The sequence below is a fragment of the Meles meles genome, chromosome 11, assembly GCF_922984935.1.
Source record: "Meles meles chromosome 11, mMelMel3.1 paternal haplotype, whole genome shotgun sequence".
Taxonomy (NCBI): Eukaryota; Metazoa; Chordata; class Mammalia; order Carnivora; family Mustelidae; genus Meles; species Meles meles.
This window is the reverse complement of record NC_060076.1, coordinates 7,899,122-7,923,682: the sequence shown is the minus strand read 5'-3', so window position 1 is coordinate 7,923,682 and position 24,561 is coordinate 7,899,122. Positions and strand designations below refer to the sequence as shown.

At 45.8% G+C, this 24,561-nt stretch overlaps 1 protein-coding gene across 6 annotated transcripts in view; it reads left to right on the top strand.

Annotated features, from left to right (window-relative positions):
• The window catches only part of GARNL3 (GTPase activating Rap/RanGAP domain like 3), a 146,637-nt gene that overhangs the window by 63,249 nt on the left and 58,827 nt on the right, over nt 1–24,561 (top strand). For 5 of the 6 annotated variants that reach the window (XM_046022178.1, XM_046022175.1, XM_046022174.1 and 2 more), the window contains 3 exons: nt 13,286–13,385; nt 14,959–15,077; nt 22,566–22,630. In XM_046022178.1, the coding sequence (XP_045878134.1) occupies nt 13,286–13,385; nt 14,959–15,077; nt 22,566–22,630 (284 nt within the window). Of the gene's footprint in view, nt 1–13,285; nt 13,386–14,958; nt 15,078–22,565; nt 22,631–22,681; nt 24,410–24,561 lie in introns of those variants that run through there. The other variant, XM_046022179.1, reaches the window with a different exon arrangement.

The window sequence follows — 24,561 nt, the reverse complement described above, 5'->3', positions numbered from 1 at the left end:
GTCCCCTGGCCCTGCCCCATCCCAAATGATATGTTCTGGACCCGGTCAGGGATTAGAACTTGCCTCTGGACGATCATGGGCAGGCATGGCTCTAGAGTCAGACCGCCTGGGTTCATATGGTGAGTCCACAACTCACCAGCACAGTGACCGTGGGCAGTTCACTTAACATCTCTGAAATCATTCGGTGGAGTTATTGATTTCACAAATCACTGTGGTCTGTTGTGTCCAAAACCCAGTCCTGTCTCAGATTGCCTCTCTGGGAAAGACGATATCAAGGCTCAAACGCTGTTTTCAATTTTGTTTCTACCAGAGCCACCGAGCGTGCGTGCTTGGCTGGAGCATGGTGGCTGTGTTTTATATTAATGGTCTTCCACTAAAAGCCTGCGGCCAGTGTTAATGTACACCCTGATTAAAGACCCGAGTGCGCGTGAGACTCAGAGGGAAACCAAGCCGGCTTGCTCGGAGTCCGTTAAAGCCATCCGTGCACTAGAAGGCACCGTATTTGTAGCTGCTTAAAATTTTCAGGCGCATGAAGAAACAGATTGCAAAGTAATTTCATTACTGGGTCATTTCTCCTTTTGTTATTGCATTTTAAGTGTTCTTTATACAGTACGGATCCTAGACCCTCGTCAGATCCATGATTTGCAAAAATTCTCCCCCATTCTGCAGATTGCTTTTTCACTTCCCTGATTGTGGCCTTTGAAGCACAGACCTTTTTTTGTTTTGTTTTGTTTTAAGATTTTTATTTATTTATTTGACACAGAGAGATCACAAGTAGGCAGAGAGGCAGGCAGAGAGAGAGAGAGGAGGAAGCAGGCTCCCCGCCAAGCAGAGAGCCCGATGCGGGACTCGATCCCAGGACCCTGGGCTCATGACCCGAGCCGAAGGCAGAGGCTTAAACCACTGAGCCACCCAGGCGCCCCGAAGCACAGACGTTTTTAAATGCAATGATGTCTCATCTACCTCGCTCTTCTTTTTTCTGCTCATGCTTTTCGTGTCATGTCTAAGAAGCATTGCCTAGTTCAAGGTGGCTCCGTCACTTCTTACACTTACTGTTCCACGGAAGACAGTGTCGGATTTTGCTTTGCTTTCTTTCCGCACAGTCAGGATAATGGTGTCACCATCTGTGGCAGGTCATTTCACTGTGTGACGTTGCGGGGGCTCCTCTGTCGTGGGATTTCACCGGGTAGCGACCTACTGTGTGTCCCTCTGTGCATGGCCACTGAACAGCTGCTGGTGTTGTTCTTGAAAATGAATTCTTAGGATTAATAGGAGGCCCAGGTTGAGTCTCCTTTTGGTAGGGCGTGTTAGATCATGAGTTAAAAGAAATGCCTATTGGGTCTTTTTCTCAGTTCCTGACATAGAGCGGCCCAAACCTGTGAATTTCCTAAGTGCTAAGAGTGGTCAGTGTGTCTTTTGTCATGTTAATGAAGTGACTTTTGGGAAACCCCTCAGGATGGGGGCTGGTCATCAGAGAAAGCTCCCATACAGTTAGAGGGTTTGAACTTCCTTTTCCACCCCTGACCACCAACCCTGGGGAGAAGAGAAGGGCTGAAGATTGAGTTCAGTTGTCAATGGCCAATGAGTTAATAAAACACAATTTCATCCATGATTTAATCAATCAAAGCCTCCATAAAAACCCACGGGACGGGGGATCAGAGAGCTTCTGGGTTGGGGAACACGGGGAGATTTGGGGAGCTCCACACCCTTCCCCATGCTTTGCCCTGTGCCTCCTTTCCTGAGTTATATCCTTTTATAATGAATCTAGTTAGTAGTTAATCCAGTAATCTAGTTAGTAAAATGTTCCTCTTGAGTCCTGTAAGACACTCTAGCAAATTAATTGAGCCCAAAGAGGGGGTCAATTGGAGCCTCCGATCTATAGCTGGTTGGTCAGAAGCACAGGTGGGATGAGCCCTTCACCTGTGGGACCTGAGGCCGTCTCCAGGTGGATGGTGTCAGAACGGATTTGGATTTCAGAACCCCCAGCTGCTGTCAGAGAAATGCTTGTTGATGTGGGGGAAAAAACACATATTGGAACTGATGTCAGAATCGGAGGGAGGGTTTGCACATTCTCTTGCCAGACACTGTAAACTAAATTCCCAGCATGAGACTTTCCAAACCTCCTGGTGATGCGGAACAGAGCTGCGGGTTTATGTGAAGGCTGGCTTGCGGGCACAGCACCTCAGAGACACTTCCCGCTCAGCTCTCCTTGGCACTGACAAACTTCCCTGTAGCCCTTGGGGTCCAGGGGGTCTCTTCGGGTTCCCCTTTTCCTTGAGTGTGTTTTCTTGAACGTGGGGCCCTTTTGGAGCTCCAGCATATTGGGGGGGGGGGGTCTCCTATTACACTGACCTGCCTCAGCAGGTCTGGGGCTTTGATGCTTTGCCCTCTGGCCCCAGGAAGCCACCAAAACTCAAGTTTAGTTTCACCCAGACTGACAAATATCCTCAAGCTGAAAAAGATGGCCATGGTCCCCCTACCCCTCTGGGTTCCCACTTGCCTCTGCTTGGGCTGCCATTTCTGGACTATCTCGTGAGCACAGCAAGGGCTTTTAAGGAGATGATTCGAATATTTTTCGAGCAGTTTGAGTTTTTGTCACGAGAAGGTTAGTTGAATAACCTAGCCCACCATTACCAAAAACAAAAGTTGTATCAGGAGTGTCTTATCCCGTATAACGCATCATGTCATTCATTCAGCTCTCATCCGTTGGATCCTTTCTCGGTGCCAAGTAGTCTGTGCACTGGTAATGTAAGGGGTGGGTAGGATTGCTGAGCTTCCTGCCTGGTGCCCTCGCAGACTGGCAGGCGGAGGAGTCAATGAACAGGTACACAATACCTAGGCAGAAAGCAAGTGTTGGTAAGTACTGTGGGGAAACCAGATCGGGGTGTGGCACCAAGCGAGAAGGAGAGCCCCGCTTAGCTGAGATGGTCAAACAGGGCCTCCGCAGGGATGCCACAGTGAGCCCGAGATCTCTGAGCTGCGCTTCTCCAACCACCAGGGGTAAAGGACCCACTTTTTCATTTCTGATCTGTTGCAGAACTCAGTGTGGTCCTACTGTGCGTCCCCAGCCCACAGCATCCCCTTCACGGAACGCCCGCCCAAACTGAGTAACACCCCGATAGGTCTGGACTCTGTTTAAAGAAATGAACCCCCTGAGCATGACTTTGGTCACACCGTCATGTCAAAATGCTTGTAAAGTGCCCTCAGTGCTTCTCTGTTGTTGTCCATGTCATCACTGTGCGGGAGGAAGCCTGCAGATCAGCGCCCATCCGTCCGCATTTCTCACTGCCTCGGAGGTCATCTAGGCCCGTCCCCCACCCAAGAGCCCCAGCACCAGCTTCGCCCCAGTCAGCTCATTGGTCCCTGCTCGAATGTTTCTGCAGGAATGGGAAACTTGCTCCCTCCTTGATAGGTCACTTTCCTCCGGACAGTGGCCAAGTGTCCTACAGTTCAGTTAGGACATAACTACCTGAGTTAGCCCCATAAGATGGCCCTCATTTCAGACACCAGTTGCAAATATCAGGTCCCCAGGTCACCCACACTTCTGTCCCACTTGGTTATAAAGTCAGGCGTTCCCACAGCCGCCCCCCCCCCCCAGGTTTAATAATTGCCTACAATGACTCATAGAATTTCGGAAAGCCCTTCACTTGCTCTCCCGTTTACTACAAAGGATACAACTCAGGAACAGCCAGACGGGAGAGATGCCCAGAGCAAGGTTTTTTGTGGGCGACGGTAGGCACGGAGCTCCCATGCCCCCACTGGGAGGACCACCCTCCCGGCACCTTCCTGTGCTCACCAAAGCGTGATGGAGCAAATCATTGGCCATTAACGATTAAATCGGGCTGCAGTCCCTCCTCTCCCACAGGGTTCACTGTGGGACTGAAAGCTACAAGCTTCTGATCAAGGCTTGGGCTTCCTAGCAAGCGGCCCCTTCCTGAAGCTCTGGCGAGACCCAGCAAAGGCCCCTCGTTAGAGCAAAAGGCACCCCTATCACCCTCATCACTCAGGACATCCCCAGAGTTCTTTTTATTGGGCAGAATTCATCTGTCTCTATTTTCCACGCAGAGTTTCTTTACATTTTCTGTAAGGCTTCACCCTCTTCACCATGGTGGGCCTCCAGTGTTCCAAGACATGTACTGCTTTCTTCCTAAGATGTGGACTCTGTTCCACTCATCGTCATCCTCACTGCTGCTCCTGGGCCACGTGGGAGGTTGTTGATGTTAAGCTGAAGTGGTCAGAACTAAATTCGGGGCTTCAGGTACACCCCACACAGGGGCAAGGAGGAGTAGGCTCGTCCCCTTCCTTGCCAGGGCACACTCTCTTTTTACAAAGCCAGTGATTCATTACGGGCCTTCGATAACGCTGCCCCTCGCCCCAGTCTTCTTCACAATGTAGAGGAGACAATTTTGGAGTCAAGCAAACTTGGGTTCGGGCCTCACTCTATCACTTACCCGTTTATGACTCAACTTTTTGGAGTCTCCGTCTCCGGACAGGTGAAATGGGTGCGGATTCCTGCGTTGTAGCACCCGGCCTTCTCCTTCCTGTGCTTATGCACTTTGAATTCGTCCCCAAATGTAGGATTTTCCGTTGTCCATACTAAATTTATCTCATCAGTGTGTCCCTGATTGCTAACTGTCAAGAGGTTTTTTGTTTTTTTTTTTTTGACATCTTGATTCTGTCACCTGTCCTATTAGCTAACCCACCGAGAAGCTTTACATTACCTTCCAATGTGCTTCCCCCGCCATCTGTGTGCTCACTCAGATTATTAATTAAAATGAGTGTGACCCTCGGGTGGATCACTGGAGACCTCCCTTACAGCTCACTTGTATGTACCAATTAGTATATTGTGGAGCAGAGGGACAATCTTTCAGCTTTTTATAAATCAATCTTCCTTCGAGTGGGAGGATTCTCTTATACACTGTTGGGGGATATGCAAACGAGGACAATCTTTTGGGAGGACAATTAGCAATAATTAAAAATGCGCACACCATTTGGCCAGTAGTTCTACTGCCAGGATGTGTATTGTAACGTTATTTTAAATAGGAAAAAAAAAAAAAAACCCACCTGGAAACAACTTCGGTTTCCATCAGTAAAGGAGTAATTACATAAATTACGTAAATTATGATACATTTATACAATAAAATGCTTAGTAGCGATTAGAAAGAATGAGGCAGTAATGTATGTTATACTGTAGAAAAATATTTAGGGTCCAGTTAGACCTAAAAGCAAGTTCCAGAATGATTAGGATATATCGTGCATTTCCTTAACAGACAAAAAGGTAAATAAGTTTGTCAGTATCCAAGAAAGTTTCCAAAAGGGTACATAAGAATTAAGCAGTAATTGCTTCTAGAGAATGGAAATGGCAGGTCAGGAAGGAGGTCAGAGAACCTTGACTTACCACAGCAGGCCCTTCTATGCCGTTTACAGATGTTCTATATCTCTACTCAACTGCAGCATTTAATTTTTCTAAAAACCTGCATAGTCACTAAAAAGAACAAGGTAAATCTAAACGTACTGACATAGAAATAGTTCCAAGATGATTTCTCTTTTTTTAAATTTTATGTATTTAATCTCTATATCCACCACGGGGTTTGAACTCATGACCCCGAGATCAAGAGTCACGTGCTCTTCTGACTGAGCCAGCCAGGCACCCCCCAAGATATTTTCTTTAGTGGAAAAAAATCAAGTTTCGGTGCAATAGCTCCACTAGCCTCCCATTTAGGAAAATAAATTCTATGTGCACACACATGTGTTTGATACAAACGTGTATGTGTGTGCGGACGTGGATGTGAATTACGTTGCCTGCGCGTATGTAGACAGCAAACACAGCTTTGTGAATGCCTGCAGAGGTCTGACACTATCCACACCGACCTGGTAGAATGGTTATCAAAGGCAAAGGATGTGCACAGGGACATGGGGGACGGAAGGAGACGGATTCTACTCAGTGTGTGGTTTCACTTTTTTTTCAACCAGCTTATATTTTTTATTTGCATTTGCAATTCAGAAGTCTTGAGTATGTTTTTTTGAAAAACCCGTCCTGTTTACTGCCAGCATTCTCTCAGCAATTTAAACCCAGAAGCTGAAGTAAAGTCTGTTGAAATGCATTCTCTCATTAATGGGGCTCACTCTGGAACAGACTCTGAGAACTCCCAGGTGTTACGTAAAACTAGGGATTTCATCTGCAGTTCAAGTTCATGGTGCAGATTCCCTGCTTCAAGTCCAACACTAGCCAACAGTCAGATAAAATGAGGGTGTTATATGTAGATTTTGATTACGTTCTCCTCAAAATATCCTGGCCAGATTCGTTCAGTCCTCCCCTTCACATCCCACGAGTATAAATGGAGTAACAAGATAAAATAAGATCAGATAAGATAGGGTAAAATAAAATAAGATAAAATAAAAAAGACTGCGGCTCAGTCGGTTAAGCGTCCCACTCTTGGCTTGGGCTCAGGTCATGATCTCAGGCTTCAAGCTTAGCAGGAAGTCTGTTTCTCCCTCTGCTCCTCCCCACGCTCCCTCTCCCTCTCAAATAAATCTTTTTTAAAATAATATTTTATTCATTTATTTGTCAGAGAGAAAGAAAGTACCCAAGCAGGGGGAGCAGCAGGCAGTGGGAGAAGCAGGCTCCCTGCTGAGCAAGGAGCCCCATGCGGGACTCAATCCCAGGACCCTGGGATCCTGACCTGACCTGAAGGCAGATGCTTAACCAACTGAGCCACGCAGGCGCCCCTCAAATAAAAAAAATCTTAAAAAAAAAAAAAAAAAAAAGACAATGAAGGCAGCAAAGAGCTTTTGTGGACCTTGGAATTTGATGTAGGAATGATTCAGGATTTCTTAGTCTCAGGCCTCATTTAACACTGTGGGCATGTTCAGGCATATCTGCAGCATGGAAAAATTTGAGTTTATTACTCTTTATAATATCTTTTAGCAAATGTTTATCTAAAAGGGCATAAAACAGCTATGAGCATTTGCAGCGTTAATCTTTACTTGTTTGGCAGATGTGTCCATCAGGGTACGTCCTCCAAACTTGCTTGTAGATGTCAAATACAGTGTTCCTGGTGTTATTGTCACCTTAAATGTTGTAGACAAAGTTTTTATATCTCTGAAGCCCTCTGTAAAATGGATCTTACTTAAAAGACTTAAGGTTGGGGCACCTGGGTGGCTCAGTCGGTTGAGCGACTGCCTTCGGCTCAGGTCATGATCCCAGGGTCTTGGGATCGAGGCCCGCATCGGGCTCCCTGCTCAGTGGGGAGCCTGCTTCTCCCTCTCCCTCTTCCGATCCCCCTGCTTGTACCCTCCCTCTCTGTCAACTAAATAAATACAATCTTCAAAAAAAAAAAAAAAAAGACTTCAGGTTTTATTGCAAAATTAAAGTCACAGTTAGGCACTACTATGCCCACTCCAGAACCACTAAAAGGAAAATGCCTGAAATGCTAAGAGCTGGTCAGGGGACCGGGAACCACGAGAACTCTGCACATCTTGCTAATAGTGGAAGCTGGTGCATCCCCTTTGGAAGTTTGGCAGTATCACTAGAACGGAAGTCTGCCTCCTCTGGTCCCAGGCAGCAGCAATGAGTGCCTACGGCCACCAAAAGACAGATACGAGACTGTTCGCGGGACTTTATTCTTAACGACCCCAAACTGGAGACAGCCCCTGTGTCCATCAGCCGGAGGATGCATACATACACTGGGGACTAGCCACATGGCAGTGGGAGAGAGTGAGCTTGTTACGTCCCCAACATGGATGAACGTCACAGACATGGTGCCAAAGGACAGACCAGACTCAAACAAATACACAAGCTATGATTTCATTTCTTCGAAGCTCAAGAGCAAGTAAAATGAATTGTGGTGATAGAAGTCAGGGCAATGGTTACTTTTTCACAGTATGACTGGGTACCTTCTGGGGCGTTGAAAATATTTTCTCTCTTGATCCAGGGAGTGGTTCCACGGGCGTCTACACATTTTAAAAATCTTTTTTCACTCAAGGTTTGGGCCCTTTTCTGTCCGCTTCTGGTACTTACCATCAGAAACTGGAGATCATCTTTGGAGTCGCTCTGGCACGTGCAGTCTTGGGCAGAGGGTGCTTTTGTTGTTTCTTTGCTTTAGTCTCCTTTCTTTGTCGGTTCCGGCGTATGTTCGTGGCTTTACACCTCATGTATGTGATTTTTTTTTTAAGATTTTATTTATTTATTTGACAGACGGAGATCACAAGTAGGCAGAGAGGCAGGCAGAGAGAGAGGGGGAAGCAGGCTCCCCGCTGAGCAGAGAGCCTGATGCGGGGCTCGATCCCAGGACCCTGAGATCATGACCTGAGCCGAAGGCAGCGGCTTAATCCACTGAGTCCCCCAGGCGCCTCATGTATGTGATTTTTAACAAGGGACATGAAGTGTCTCACTCTGCGAGACTAACAACATTTTTAGTGTTGGGGTCCTCCCCCATTTTAATTAAGGATTCAGTGAAGACAAAAGTTAAGTAGTTAGCTTTTTGATCATTAAAAAAACCACAAACACCTCCTAATTGACACTTTGTACTTGATAGAGATTTGGGGCGTGCCACCGGTCAGTTTCCTGTGTGTGACTCTGAGACGCTCCTCCCATGTTACTCCGTCCTGCAGTTGCTAGTGTTCAAACCTCTGGGAGGGGAGAAGGCAGATTCAGTGCTTCAGAAGATCTAGAGTGTGGGGGCCAGATTTTACATCCTTTGACCCCTTTGGCAATCTCTGAAGCCTGTAGACCCCTTCTCAGAATGTTTTTGAATGCGTAAAACAGAATATACGGGATTACAAAGGAAAACAGTATGTTGAAATACATCAGAGGGGTGGCTCAGCTAGTTAAAGCATCTGACTCTTGATTTCAGCTCAGGTCATGATCTCAGGGTCATGAGATCGAGTCCTGCATCAGGCTCACCCTCGGCTCGGAGCCTGCTTAAGATTATCTCCCTCCCTCCCCCACCCCTGCATGCTCTGTCTAAAAAACAGAAAAGAAATAGTTATCAGAGGCTTAACCCACTGAGCCACCCAGGTGCCCCAGATGGATTTTTTAAAATTTATGATACAGGAATACATATCCTTTTTTTTTTTTTTAAAGATTTTATTTATTTATTTGACACACAGAGAGAGATCACAAGTAGGCAGAGAGGCAGGCAGAGAGAGAGAGAGGAGGAAGCAGGCTTCCCGCCGAGCAGAGAGCCCGACGCGGGGCTCGATCCCAGGACCCTGAGATCATGACCCGAGCTGAAGGCAGCGGCTTAACCCACTGAGCCACCCAGGTGCCGCTATCCTTTTTTTATCAGTACATTAAATAACAAATCCAGCAGCAGGACTTACAACTATTACAGTTTTGAACCAGGAAGATTGTAAACAGTGTTCAAGATATCTGCAGCCACTATAGTGAGTTCTGAAAATACCTGTGATTTGTGCATGTGCGCATTCGTGTGTGTGTGTGAGTGTGCGTGCACGTGTGTACGTGTGTGTGACATGGTTACCAGGGCTGTTTGTTCTACCGTAGTTCTGTTTTGTTGCTGTTGTTGTTTTGACCGATATTTGTAGTTGAAAGAAACATTATTTTAAAGATTTTTTATTTTATTTTATTTTATTTTTAAAGATTTTATTTATTTGACAGAGACACAACGAAAGAGGGAATAAAAGCAGGGGGAGTGGGAGAGGGAGAAGCAGGCTTCCCCCAAAGAGGGAGCCCAATACGGGGTGCGATCCTAGGAACCTGGGATCATGACCTGAGCCGAAGGCAGACACTTAACGACTGAGTCACCCAGGCGCCCCGAGATTTTATTTTAAAGTCATCTCTGCAACCAACGTAGGGCTCAAATTTATAACCCTGAGATCAGGAGTCTCATGCTCTACTGACTGAGACAAACAGATGACCCAAGAAACACTACATTTTTGTTAGAAGTTAAGGAAATCAAGTTTTTTTTTTCTTTATCCACATTCATGCCTTCCCTGCATTCTTTTAGAACCCCTGGCATAGAGGCACCAAGGTGGCTCAGTCATTAATTGTCTGCCTTTGGCTCTGGTCCTAATCCCAGGGTCCTGGGATCAGCCCCACATCAGGCTCTCTGCTCAGCAGGAAGTCTGCTTCTTCCTCTCCCACTCCCACTGCTTGTGTTCTCTGTCTCGCTGTGTCTCTCTCTGTCAAATAAATAAAATCTTTTTTTTTCTTAAAGATTTTATTTATTTATTTGACAGACAGAAATCACAAGTAGGCAGAGAGGCAGGCAGAGACAGAGTGGGAAGCAGGCTCCCTGCTGAGCAGAGAGCCCGATGCGGGGCTCGATCCCAGGACCCTGGGATCATGACCTGAGCCAAAGGCAGAGGCTTTAACCCACTGAGCCACCCAGATGCCCCAAATAAATAAAATCTTAAAAACAAAAACAAAAACGGCTGGCATAGAGCATTGCTTCTCAAAGTTTAGTGTTCTTCCTAGTTACCTGGGATGCTTGAGAAACTGCAGATTCTTGGGCCACACCCACAGAGATCCTGAGGAATCTGGAATGGTCCCAGGGTGATATTTTAACAAATCTGGAAGCACAGAGCCAAGAGCTGGTGCTGTGCCTTCAAGTCTGGGAAGCTCCAGAGGCCCAAGTTCCTGGTTCCTTCAGTCTCCTCTCCAGGCTCTGCCAATGGTGTCTAGGATCTCAGGCCTTGGGACAGTGGCACCAACCACAGTGACATCTGACTGGTGAAAGCCAGGTGCCTGAGCCGGACACCTCCTGTGTCTGGTCAGCTGATGCCTGAGGCTGGCCGGTGGGCCCCGAGGTCGAGCCACAGCTGCACGCGGCCCCGTGGCATAGTGGACTGTGGATGGGCATTGTCATGGTTTATGATTATAAAGTGAATACTTTTGACAGTGAATCATCCAGAAATTCTACCGGAAGTAAAATCCAATTATTACATGCTCTTCTTGAGTCACACCAAAAGGTCAAAACTGAGAGGCAACATCTCGAACAGGGGATCAACATTAACATCCCCAGTGAGGAGCAGATAAATGTCTTTAAGTACAGTAAGCTGAGAAGGACAAGCCCCTCCCCCCCGCCCTTGCGTAGCCTTCTGACCAGGTATGCATGCTCTGCCCCTCATCGTGGGGCAACATCAGACAAACCCAGAAGGAGTCATGCTTGATTTTAAAAAAGAGGAGAGGTGTGTGCCGTATTCTTTAAAAATGTCAGTGTTGGGGCGCCTGGGTGGCTCAGTGGGTTGAAGCCTCTGCCTTAGGCTCGGGTCATGATCCTGGGGTCCTGGGATCGAGCCCCACATGGACTCTCTGCTCAGAGGGGAGCCTGCTTCCTCCTCTCTCTGCCTGCCTCTCCCTACTTGTGATCTCTGTCAAATAAATAAATTAAATCTTAAAAAAAAATAAAAACGTCAGTGTTGTAAAAGGCAGAGTCTGTGGAATGTTGTAGAAGAAGGGGCTCTAGAAACCCGACAACCCCATCATCCTGCACTCAACACGGAAAATACTTTAAATGACGTTTTAAAGTCAATTCACAAGATTGGAATGCAGATGGTAGATTAGAGGTACCATATCCATGTTAAATTCGTAAACGTTGGTAAAGCTATATCGTGGTTATGTAAGAAGATCTATTCTTGGGAAATACACACTGAGACACTTAGGGATAAAGTGTTGTTATTTGTGCACCTTAGTCTTAAACGGTTCGGAAAAAATTATATGTGTGTGTGTGTGTGTGTGTGTGTGAGCAAAGGAATAAATGGGATAAAATATTCGCAGTAGGTAAATCTGTTAAAGGGTATACAGATGCTCTGTGCAGTCCATTCCCACAACTTTTATGTAAGCTCAAAATTATTTCCAAATTAAAAAATACATAGATATATGTATATAGAATCAGTAGCTGGTTTTTTAAAACTCAAGAAAATTCCATAAAAGCACAATACTAAGAAACATTACTTACCTTTTTTACTCCTTGAAGAGTTAAAGGGCAGAACATGAAAAAGAAGACAGACAATAATATAATGGTTAAAATATTTAAAAAAGGAAAAAAAAAACAACCCTCCAAGATTGGCCCTGACTCAGTTTCAGCTCCACTGCTTAGGAGCTCGGCAACCTTGGGCAGCGTCGCTGAAGTATCCGAGCCACATTTTCTTCATCTGAAAGTAGGGGATAAAATAAAATCTGTGTCACAGAGTTGGTAGAGATGCTGTGGAGCTAATGCATAAAGTACCCTTAAAGCCCTCTCAATGAGCGTCAGGATTTCCGGAGCATGAAAAAGACAGAAAGCATCCTAATTCACTTTTTAAGTTCTATAATTCCGGAAGCATGACACCACTTCGTACAGAAAAGAAACCTACAAGCTCCATCTCACTAACAAATATGTTACATAATTCATATTTTTTAAAACTCCAGCAGTGTATCGAAAGAATACTATACACCATGACTTAGTCGGATATATTCCAGAAATTTCAGAAACATTCAGCATCGGAAGAGCCAGTAGTATAATTCATTACATTACTCTGATTTTTCCGCCATTTAACCTATTCTCTCAAGAGTTACCAAAAAAAAAACTTTCAGTGCAATTTGGTATTGATTCCTGAGAATGGCCTCTTCGTAAGCTTGGAATGGAAGGAAACCCCCTTCGACAAGATAAAGTGACCACAAACGTCTAGGAAATCACCAGAATCATCAGAATCAGAAAAGTACATTCCAGTCATCTGCCGTATACACACGGCGCAAAGTAGAGGCCAATGGAGGTTCAGTGTGATTGCATTTTGGTAAGAAAAATGCGAATGTCTGTCCCTGTAAGAAAAGAAGGAGAGGAAGCCATACCAAATCATTCATGGTGACTATCTCTGGAGAGAAAATTCACGTCATTCATTATGTTTACCCATAATTTCCCCCATTAACTGTGTGACCTCATGACACATTTTTACAATTCTACAACAAAAATAAGAACTCTAGAGGCTGCGGAGATGTTATTCCGGGTGAAATGGGCCTGTCACAGGGGTACCAAGCAGAAGGGCGTGCCTCTAGGGGGCACCAACTCCCAAATATTTGGAAGCTTTGGGCCAGAAAGGAGAGAAAGTTCAAGTTTACACTCTAGTTGGGAATAGCAGAACCTGCTGGTTCCCTCTGTTCTTTCTCCTCTACCCCAGGACCTTCCAAATGCTGCTGTGATGTGGCCGTGAGAACCTGGGCTCACAGCCCTGTTCATATGCTTTTGACAATGACTTCTTTGGTTCTTAGGCCCCAGGTTCACTGCCTGTTTCTTGTTTACTTTCTGAATAAGCCTCTTAATGGAACTACTTTGTTCGATTACAGAATGCAACCGCTCTGCCCGGGACGTGGCGAAGAACAGACGTGCACTTAGAGAACCCAGAATACCACACCAGATGGTATTTCAAGTATTTTTTAGGACAAGGTAACTATGCCATTACGGTTGTTGGGAAGAAAGGATATTCAAAATGCAGATTAAGTGTTGGTGTAATTTTTTTCTGGTGCCCCTAAAAGTGTGAAACTAACCAGTTTAGGGACATTAATATCAGGTTAATAGCTTTGTCAATGGAAAGATTCAATTCAGTGTCAGTCCTAGGATTTTTCATATGTATTCATATATGAAACTGTAGATATATAGTTATATATAGAAGCTACATGTAGATATATAGATAGAGATAGATATGGGTTTTTTGATTAGTTATTTTTGTCCCTTGGGAGTTAAAGGGAGCTCCGATCATCTAAATAGTTTTTGGAGATCTAAGAAGAATTTGTAGGGTGGAAAACATCTTTAGACCTAACAAGACAAGTGCCCTGTCTATAGTGAGTTTGAACACTTAGTTCAAGACAATGAGGGGGAAGAAAAAGGACCCCTGAGCTCCAGGGCCACCATAGAACTAGAGAGGCATTGTCCCGTGGGTTCTGGTAAAGGGCGTTTATCACTTACCATGTGCCAGGCAATAACGCTGGCAAAGGCAGTCATTCTGCCAACCTTCATGGAGACTCTGAAATGGATCTGAATCCTGTTCTGCCATTCTTAACCACAGAATCTTACGCTGGTCACTCTCCACTTCTCTGAGACTTAATTTCCTTATCTGTAAAATGGAGGTGTTAACTATTACGTACCGAGTAGGCTTGAACAGGAGTTTCAGTGAGATACGCTGGAGAAAGAGCCAAGTCCCATGTCTGGCACAAAGCAACAGCTCAGTCATTAACAGCGGTGTACATGTAAAGTGAAGGGCTCGGGTGAACATATGTGGGAAGGTGGAAAACGGGATAGGAGAGACCGGGAAGGGAAGAATGGTCACTGTTTCAGGATGCGAGAGGAGGTAGATAAATTGCTTATCAGGCTAATGCCTCTGTTTCTAGAAGATGTGATGCGGGGACTATATCATGAGAGTGATCAGACCCAAACGATGTCTTTTTAAAAATCTGATACTGTTTTATTCTAAGAAGTTCACTTACTGGACAAGGCATATTTCTTTATAAAGAAAGAAATCAGTGGAAAAGTTGTCATCCTCCCAAATGGTTGAAAGCATAGTGCCCAGAGCAGTGGTGACTTTAGAGAAAACTGGTGCCATGAGTTCAGATGCTAAGAAACTCAGAGGTAAGGTAGGCTCTGGAATTGGTGGATTCAGGGGCTTGGTGCTGTCATCTAGGCTGGCCCTCCTCAGGGTCACAAGGTGGTTGCAGCACTTCCAGACATCACTTCTAGATACCGCCCATGTCCAGAGGAAGGAGCAGACCATCTTCAAGAATAAGGAAGCCTCTCCAGAAACTGCCTGACCCATTTCTCCTCCTGTCTCGTTGGCCAGAATTGGTCACATGTCCATTTCTGAAGCACTCACTGTCAAGGAGAATGTCAGCATGATCAGGTTCTTTCCGGAGCTGCATTTGGGATTCTTGTTCCATGCTTATGTGGGAAGGAAAAATTGTCTACTCCCATCAGGGTCTGGAAGAACCAGTGGGTCTTCACTGTTCTAAACCTGTCTCTTTTCCAGTCCATCAGAATTACATTGGAAATGACGCCGAGAAGAGCCCCTTCTTCCTGTCCGTGACCCTCTCTGACCAAAACAATCAACGTGTCCCTCAATACCGAGCGATTCTTTGGAGGAAAACAGTAAGTACCTGGCTTACACCTGAGCATCGCCACCACCCCGAGTTTGATTAGTGTCTTTGTCCCAGTGGTTCAGGGGAGTCTTTTTCTATGAGGTTCTTTGAGTTTGCATATTCAGGATTATGTGATTCAGAGGTGGGCCTTCAAGCTCTGAGTGTAACCACAACTTGCCCCATACGAGCCACTACCTAGACATGTCCATTCCCTCTGTCTCTGGCAGGTGGAATACAGAAGTGTGTTGTACAGAGTATTAACCTTAACCTTAGCTGTTACTAAGACTGAAACTGACCAGCCAGCTCACCTTCAACTAAAAGAAACAAAATGTATTGGAGGAATGTAATGTTGTTACCAGGGTACATCCATCCCACAGCCTGCTCCTGTTTCCCTGGGTCATTCAGTCCAGCACTGAATCATCTGTGCTTCTAGAATTTCTTTGAGGCTTAGCCCCCTTCATCAATTTCCTGAGGTAGGAAAATGACCCGAGTCTTAACAAGACAAGTGCCTCCGTCCATGGTGGCTTCTGGGGACAGTGACCTGAATGAAGGCAAGTCCTTTTAACTCAGGAATTCAGGCCTCTAGGTAGCTCAGGAAAATTCTCTTATGTTCACTATCATGGCTTTCCTTTCTCTTTTCTGATTTCTTCAGTAATTCTTCGAGTTGATATCTTTTTTAAAATTTTCTTCCCTTGGGCCTTTTTTTTCCTTCACTTCTCTGAGAGGCATTAATAGGCATTAAGGACACTGGAAAGAACAGAGAGTTTGGAATTAAGCAAACCAGTGTCAAATGACATCAGTAGCAAATTCATTCATGTCAATTTGCAAAAACTGCTGATGCTCTCCATTTTCTTCTTTGTAAACTGGGGAAAACTCTTGCCTGTGGCTCACGGGGTGCCGGGGACTGTATTAAGTGAGGTCTTGTTTGAAAATCCACATTTACATGGTGTCCTAAATCCCCAAATCTTAAACTGCTTAGACACCTGAAGGATAGAACATTTTACTTGTGAATCAATGAGTACAGTGGATAATTAAGAAGCAATGAAATAAATCACACTCAGAAAACCTTAATCCTCTTATGTGGTGGTCTCGCTTTATGGACGTGTTTGTTGAAAGCCATTACCTAGGAGGGCTGGCTGACTTCGTTGGTTGGGCATCTGACTTCAGCTCAGGTCATGATCTCGGGGCTCCCTGCTCAGTGGGGAGTCTGCTTGTCTCTCTGCCCCAGCCCCCAGTTGCGCACACTCTCTCTCTCTCTCAAACAAATAAATAAAATCTTTAAAAAAAACTGGGGCGCCTGGGTGGCTCAGTGGGTTAAAGCCTCTGCCATCAGCTCAGGTCATGATCCCAGGGTCCTGGGATCGAGCCATGCATCGGGCTCTCTGCTCCGCGGGGAGCCTGCTTCCTCCGTTCTCTCTCTCTGCCTACTTATGATCTCTGTCTGTTGAATAAAGAAATTAAAAAATCCTTTAGGGGTGCCTGGGTGGCTTAGTGGGTTAAAGCCTCTACCTTCGGCTCAGGTCATGATACCAGGGTCCTGGGATCAAGCCCCGCATCGGGCTCTCTGCTCCGTGGGGAGCCTGCTTCCTCCTCTCTCTCTGCCTGCCTCTCTGCCTAGTTGTGATTTCTCTCTGTCAAATAAATAAAATATTTTTAAAAATCCTTTAAAAAAATTAAAAACAAAAAAAGAAAGCCATTACCTAATAGTTGTATGCAAATTTTTCTCTCAGCAACATAATATCTCAAAAATTGCTAGGTCTATCTTTTTGGGAAAGAACAAATACAGGAACTTAAAGAAACAGTAATTTTTGTATATACATACACTTAAAAAACTAATTTTTTTACACACACACTTTTAAAAAATTGTATTTTTTTTTAAAGATTTTATTTATTTATTTATTTATTTGACAGCGAGAGAGAGAGATCACAAGTAGGCAGAGAGGCAGGCAGACAGAAAGAGAGAGGGAAGCAGGCTCCCTGCCGAGCAGAGAGCCCAATGTGGGACTCAATCCCAGGACCCTGAGATCATGACCTGAGCCGAAGGCAGTGGCTCAACCCACTGAGCCACCCAGGCGCCCAAAAATTGTAATTTTTATACATATACATATATACACACACACACACACACACACACACACGTATATAAATACATTTGCATGCATACAGATACAGCAACTTCAGAAAGCCTGGAAAGAATTTCTAGGAACCATGACAGAGTAGACTGTAGTTAGAAACTTTTTGTGATTATTAAAACTAGTGACCGTGCTAACAGTAAAATCTCACATTTATTGAGCGGTCACTATATGCCACATATTATATACTAAGCTTTCCCAATGCCTTATCTCAAGAGGTATTATTGCAAGTTAGGGAAATTAAATGATGTGGCTGAGGCCACATGCCAGAAATTAGCAGGCCAGGCAGAACTCTGCCCCGCACGCCGAGCTGTGAGCGCTGCACATAATTAATTCTGCGTGTAGCTCTTTGACTCATGCTGTCTCTCTCCCTAGACCATGAGCTCCAAGAAGGTAGGGGACACACCTGCTTTGTTCTTACCCAGCCTGCTCCGTGGCCCAGAGAAGTAGCTCAAGATCTATTTACTGAAGGAATTAATGAATGACACCAAAGTCCTGCCTGACCCGTGTCCTCTGCTGCCTCCGTTTATATAAATGTCCCTGTTATATTGCAGAAATGTTTCTCTTTTCAAGCAGGTTTAAGGTAAAAACCTAATGTAAACCCCAGTTCGCTTTTACTCGTGAATGATTTCCTGGAGCGGGGTTTTGGTGCTTGGCTGTCTCCCCGTGTCACTGAAGTGGGGGGTGTCAGTCTTGCCCTGGTCCGAGCTGTCCTGGAGGAGAGGTGACACACTGGTGTTGCAGGGCTATGTGCCCGTTGGTCTCAAGTTCCCTCGTGACAGTCTTTCCCCGTTATTCACCTAATGAGAAGTGATTGTGCCCTTGTCCGGAGCTCCTCTTATCTTCTGCACCAGGAAGACTGTTTTCTGGCCTGATTAGATTTTTAAAGATTTTATTTATTTATTTGAGAGAGAGAGAGAGCAGGGAGGGGAGATGAACAGAGGCAGAGGGAGAAGCAGACTCCCCACTGAACAGGGAGCCCGACAACATGGGACGTGATCCCAGGACCCTGGGATCATGACCTGAGCTGAAGGCAGACGTTTAACTGACTGAGCCACCCATGCCCCCTAGCCTGTTTTTGTTTTTGTTTTAACTTATTTATTTAATGTTTGCTAATTTTGCTATTCCAGTCGATCTGGCTGAAATATTCTCTTTAGATGACCCTGCCCCTTTTGGACAGCCTTTCCGATTTCTTTTCCCTCCCCTGCTCCCCTCAAGGTTGTTGCTTGGGTGCACTGGGAGAGGGCTTATGGGATCTCATGGTGGCAGGACGAGAGGGCCTTGAGTCCACATGGGGCCCTCTGGGTTCTTTCTGGGTTCTGTTGTCGATCTGGTCTCTGAACTGGCAACCATCGAGAGGTAACTGGTCCCCTCTGGCCTTTTTGGATCACTGAAAATTATCGCCACTGAAATCCACCGTCCCAGCCATTTGCCCCTTGCGGTGAAATCACTGCACGCCGTGACCCCTGTGACCCAATCCCAGGTATCCACTAGTCACTTAGCCTCTCAGCTCCGTCCTCACTGGCACATTCCCTGCAAGGCCCCGGGCAGGTAGGGAGGAGCAGAAGCCTTGCTTTAGGCTCACATTTCTAATCTTGCGGACTGTCCACGCCTGAGGCTGCTGAGTTAACCACCGCTCATCAGGTTCAAACAGGTTCTACCTGGACTTCAAGCTTCCTGCAGAAGCCCATGCCTAGGATGCGATCCCCTAGTCCAGATGTTCTTAGGTGTCTCCAGGTCCTATCTTGATATATGGGCAACATCCCTCACCCTCTTCGAGGCCTGCCCTCTGAACGGCAGAATCAAGGGCCCCGGCATCTAACTCCTTAGCTTTCCTCCCTTCTTTCTTCCTTCCTTCCACCCAAACAAGAAAGGGCAGTTTCATACTTCCACCACCTTTCTGGAATGGATTTTCCCAATGTCCTGCCTTCTTCCTCCCAACAGAGACAGCCACACCACCTCCTCACCTGGGGAGGCTGCCAGGTACTGGAGGAGAGAGGCTGGGGCAGATACGGGGGGAGTTTTGCTTATTTACTATCTGAAGACTTTGTCTCTGCTACCTGATAAATTGTGATAAACACTCTGAAGGAAACTGAGGCAGAATGATATGGGAGGCTGACTTCAGATCCGATAGCACAGGGAAAGGTTTTTGAGGAGGTGCCATTTAAAGAGACCTGCAGGAAGAAAGGGAACTAGCCACATAAGGATTGAGGGAGGGCACCTGGGTGGCTCATTCGGTTAAGTGTCTCCCTTCAGCTCAGGTGGTAATCGTGGGGTCCTGGGATCGAGCCCCATGTTGGGCTCCCTGCTCAGTGGGGAGTCTGCTTCTCCCTCTGCCTCTGCCCTCGCCATTTGTGCTTTCTCTCTTGCTCACTGTCTCTCTTTCAAATAATAAATAAAATCTTAAAAAAAAAAAAAAAAAGTAAGGCAGGGGGCAGGCAGGGATCATTCCAGAAAGAAGGAACAAGGAAGACAAGACAAATGAGGAGCTCTGGAACTCCTCTTGCTGGCCCTTAGAGAAGTCATTAAGGAGTGAGTTAGACCGCCCGTCCCCCGTGAAGGCACCGGGGCTGGCCTAATGAGTCCATCCTCCTCTATGAAGAAGTGCGGGGCCTTCTCCAGAGCTTCGGACCCAGACCGTGCACCGCAAAGCAGGGCAGGCCAAGCATCTGCCACCAGCTACAAGTGGTGGTACTGAAGGGCTGGGAGGGACTGAAAAAGCAGAGCTTGGCAGGAGGGGTCCATTGTGAAGACCCTTTGGGTCCAAAACTAGTGCCAGAGGCTGCAGGAAATGCAAAGAAGCCATGTGCCTCCGGCATGAGCTCACAGTTTGTTCTAAAACAGACACATAGCTAAATGTGTGAACCCTGATTTAAACAGTCTCTCTGTGCTGTGTTTCTTCTAAACACAAAGAAAAGACTTTAAAAAACAAACAAACAAAAAAACCTCATCCTTACTGAAAATTCCACCCAGACAATGAAGCTAGTAAAAAGAAGAGGCTCAAAGTCCAACTGCTCAGGGATAATCACTGCCAGGAGCCTTACAGACACCAGCTCACTTGTGCGCATGCGCTCACACCCGCGCGTGCACAGACACACACACCCGCCATGTTAAAGGGGGTGATGTCCCACACGTACTTCCATATCCCTGTAGTGATCACCTGGTGTTGCCTGATAGGTACGCGTGCTTGACTCTGACGAGGCCTCTGTTGATCCCACCAGAAAACAGAACTGAAAGTTCTTTGTTGGAGAACAACTCTGCAAAGCTACGAAAGGGAGAAGATGGGGAGGAAGAGCTTTGCCAGCTTGTGGTAAAGAAAAGTACAAATCATAGTCCCCTGAGCCTGGGGTCTCACATCCATGTAGGCAGGTCGTCAAGATGTCACCATCAGCCAGGCAGGGGCCTGGGTCCTGTCCTGTTCCATTCGTTCCCCTCTCAGGCTGCCCTTGGCTTCTCTTAAAACTACATTTGTTGTGCTTGGTGAGAAGACAAAGTAGCCAAGGTCGGGGCTGAGTGGGAAGGTCAGATTCAAGACCCTCTTCTAGAAGGGTTGGCGTCCCATACAGCTGAGCACAGTGGGAGGTAGGCCAGGGACCAGTAAAAAGAGCAAGGCCAGGGGTGACTGGGTGGCTCAGTGGGTTAAGCCTCTGCCTTCAGCTCAGGTCATGATCTCAGGGTCCTGGGATCGAGCCCCACATCGGGCTCTCTGCTCAGCGGAGAGCCTGCTTCCCCCTCTCTCTCTGCCTGCCTCTCTGCCTACTTGTGATCTCTCTCTGTCAAGTAAATAAATTAAAAAAAAAAAAAAAAGAGCAAGGCCACCGAAATAACTCGGTCTCGGTTTCAATGAGTGGGTTATGTGAAACTTGAAAATGCCTATTCCCATCGTAATATTCCTCCGTATCAGAAATGTCCTAAATCTCTGTACCATAAACTACATTGGCTAATAGAGAACCCATGAGAAGGGCTCTGTCTAGAGGGACTTCTGATGGTTAGCTGGAAAGACATGTTCCCCAGCCTGGAGTGGGGGTGAAGGTCTCCAGGGGCATGGGTGTGAATGTTTAATTTGCCAAAAGAGATCACAGATCACGGACTTGACAAGGTTGAAGAACTCTACTCCGTCACCAGTGTTCGGGGCTTGGACAGATGAGTTGGCAGGTGTATCTCGAAAACGCAAGGAAAATCCTATATCCTTCCTTGCCCATTTCCTGTAAGAAGTGCCCTGCGTCTTTCTCTAGCTGTTTGTGTGGCCAATTTTATTATTAGTCAAAGTTAGAAAGTTTTAAATGTGTACTACCTCGGAATCCCTTCTGTGAAACGTGCAGTGTAAATTCTTTGTGGACGACAAATCTGTATTGTATCTTTTTTAGAGATTATAAAGAAAGTAGCTCTCATCTCTGCTGGGTGTTTGGGCGTGGGCCTGAACCATTTGGGCAACCTTTCATTCTTTCCCTTTCACATAACAAATACCCATTGAGTGCTTTCCATGAGTTAGTCACAGCGAGTGCTCATTTAGAGAGGAAGAAACAGAGTTTAAATAGTAAACACAGAGGGACGCTTGGCTGGTTCAGTCCGTAGAGCATGTGACCCTTGATCTCAGGGTTGTGAGTTCAAGCCCCTGTTTAGTTATGGAGACTACTTGAAAAAAGAAAAAAAGTATATATATATATATATATAATATGTATATATACATATATATAATATATATTTTATAATATATAAATTAATTATATTATTATATATTTTATATATAATATATTATATATTATATGTTATATAATAAATAATATATATTATATTATTTATATATTATATATAATATATATTAATTAATTAATATATATAATATATATATTATATATAATATATATATTATATATATATTAATTAATTAATATATATTATATATAATTATATATATCTAAAATAAACACAGAAAAATATAAAAATACATGTTATAAAAACCTCTGAGAAAGATTCAAGTGAGTTCTAGTTCAGAAAGCCTTCGGCTTGGAGATACCACATGTAGGTCCCACTGAACTTGCAAAGACTGCTTTCTTCTCATTGTTTTTGAGGCTGATCTGACTCTTGGCTCAGAGACCAAATCCCTTCTCATCTCATTCAGATGGCTCATCTGCTCACCACACCTCTGACCCCAAGGGCCCCCAGTATACAAGTCTGTATTTTGAGGAGTAATGCTTAAATCCATAATGTTGGGTTTGGGGGATGAGGAAAGATGCCGTCGAGCCTGAGCCAGATTTTCCCGCCATAGAATGTGTGTCTTCACATACAGATTTATGGCCAGTGAAAGCTCTTTCAGAGATGGAAGCTGCCCGACTTCTCACTGATCCGGTGTTTTGACTTTCCAGGGTACCCAGAAAATATGCCTTCCGTACAGTCCCACAAAAACTCTCTCTGTGAAGTCCATCTTAAGGTGAGTGCTCAAGAAGAGGGACATAACACCAGGAGCCTTATTCGTATTTTTCTCCTGCGATCATTGCGATGTCGCTTTTCTACTTTCTGAAGCCCTGACCGCGGCCCAGGCATTTTGCCAAGCCCCGGACACGCAGTCCTGCCCCCCCCCCGCCCCCCCCCCCCCGCCATCTTCCCAGCAGCTCCGCAGGACCTGGCCATGCTGCCGCCCCGCTGCGGGGAGGCGGAGGGGGAAGCACAGAGACAGGAAGATCACACAGCCAGCTCCGCTGCTCTCACGCATCTCCCAGCTGCCGACGTAGCCGCTCCTTTCTTCTTGCATGCCGGCAGATACTTTGGTCTCCCAAAGAAAATCAAGAATTATGTTTCCTCTCATTTTCCTGCTTTGAAATAGAAACGTATACGTCAGCAAATGTGTCTTAGAGAAGGATGTGCTTATTCTTTGCAAAGAGAGAGTTAAATGAATAGAGAGTGTAGCGGCTCTGTGCTCAGCCACCACTCCTGACCCCACCTTTCCGTCCCCCTCCTGGCTCTCCCGTGCTGGGTGGCAGACTCGCCCTCCTCCCCAGGGAATGCCGCCATTCAAGCGGCGCCTGTTGCTGCATCCGGTCCAGCCGAGAGGTGGCTTCATAGAGACAGCAGCTTCTGTTTGTTGGGCACTGTGCTAAATGCCCTGTGGTCATTCTCTTAGTAAATTCTTAAACCAGCTCCGCAAAGGAGACCCATTATTACATGCGCTCCACCAGGGAGGAATCAGAGCCTGAGAGAATTGAAGGGATTTGACAAAGATGTCACAGCTGGTAAACTACAGAGCTGGGATTTGAACCCAGGTCCCTAGCATCCCTGCGCTTGAGCCATTAGCCACCAAGGCGCACATCGTAGGAGCAGGAATGCTTATCCCAGGGCCCTGGCGCCTTACTCTATTCATCTGCAACTAGGTGTTGGGAAGGGATGGCGTTTTCTGTGTCCCCGCTGCAACACACACTTGCCAGAACATCTCTTCAAGGGACAGTAGCGACTCCATCTGCCAGGGGCCGCATCTGGCTGATGAAAGGGGCACAGAGATTTGGAAGAAAAATTTTTAGATCTCCTCTTCAAGCTTGATGTGGTCTCCAAACTGTAGACCTTCTCCTTTCTGCTCTCAGCCGTCTGATTTTTCTCCGGGCAGTCCGAAACCGGAGCTATGAAAGCGTCAGTGAAGAGGTTAACGTCTTTATTGAGCACAGAAAAATCTCGCTGCTTCTAAGGAGCTGTAAATCCTAACTGGCTTTGAGAGGAATACTTAGAATTATACTGGCTTAAGATTTCTGTGGTTTTTCTTTTTCCTAAAGTTTCTTGGGTTCCTTTCTTCTTTATATTTGAAGACATTTCGTTTCGTTAGGATTTCAATTTAGTTTTGTGAGTAGGACCTCTGCTTCTCAGTCCCCCACTCATGGAGCAGAGCACGTTTCAGCCAGAAAACATTTTTTTCTTAAGATTTTATTTATTTATTTGAGAGTGAAAACATGAGAGGGGAGAGTTCAGAGGGAGAAGCAGACTCCCTGCTGAGCAGGGAGCTGGATGTGGGACTGGATCCCAAGACTCCAGGATCATGACCTGAGCCGAAGGCAGTCGCCCAAGCAACTGAGCCACCCGGGCGCCCTGAAAACATATTTTTAAAGATGCAGAAGATCAAAAGTTCTGCAGTTGCTGCCGATAGAAAAAATTTTATCTCTATTTGTTACAATCTTGAACTTGAAAACATAAAAGGAGATGAAAATACGGATACTGTGGAGTTCAGGTAAGTCTGGGTTCAAATCTCGGCTCTACTGCTTCCCAGCTTTGTTATTCTAGTTCAGTGTCCTCACCTTTAAAATGGGAGCAAAATTTTTTAAATAAACAGTTTAATGGGGTAAAAGAGCATTTGCCTCACGGAGACTAAATGAGGTCATC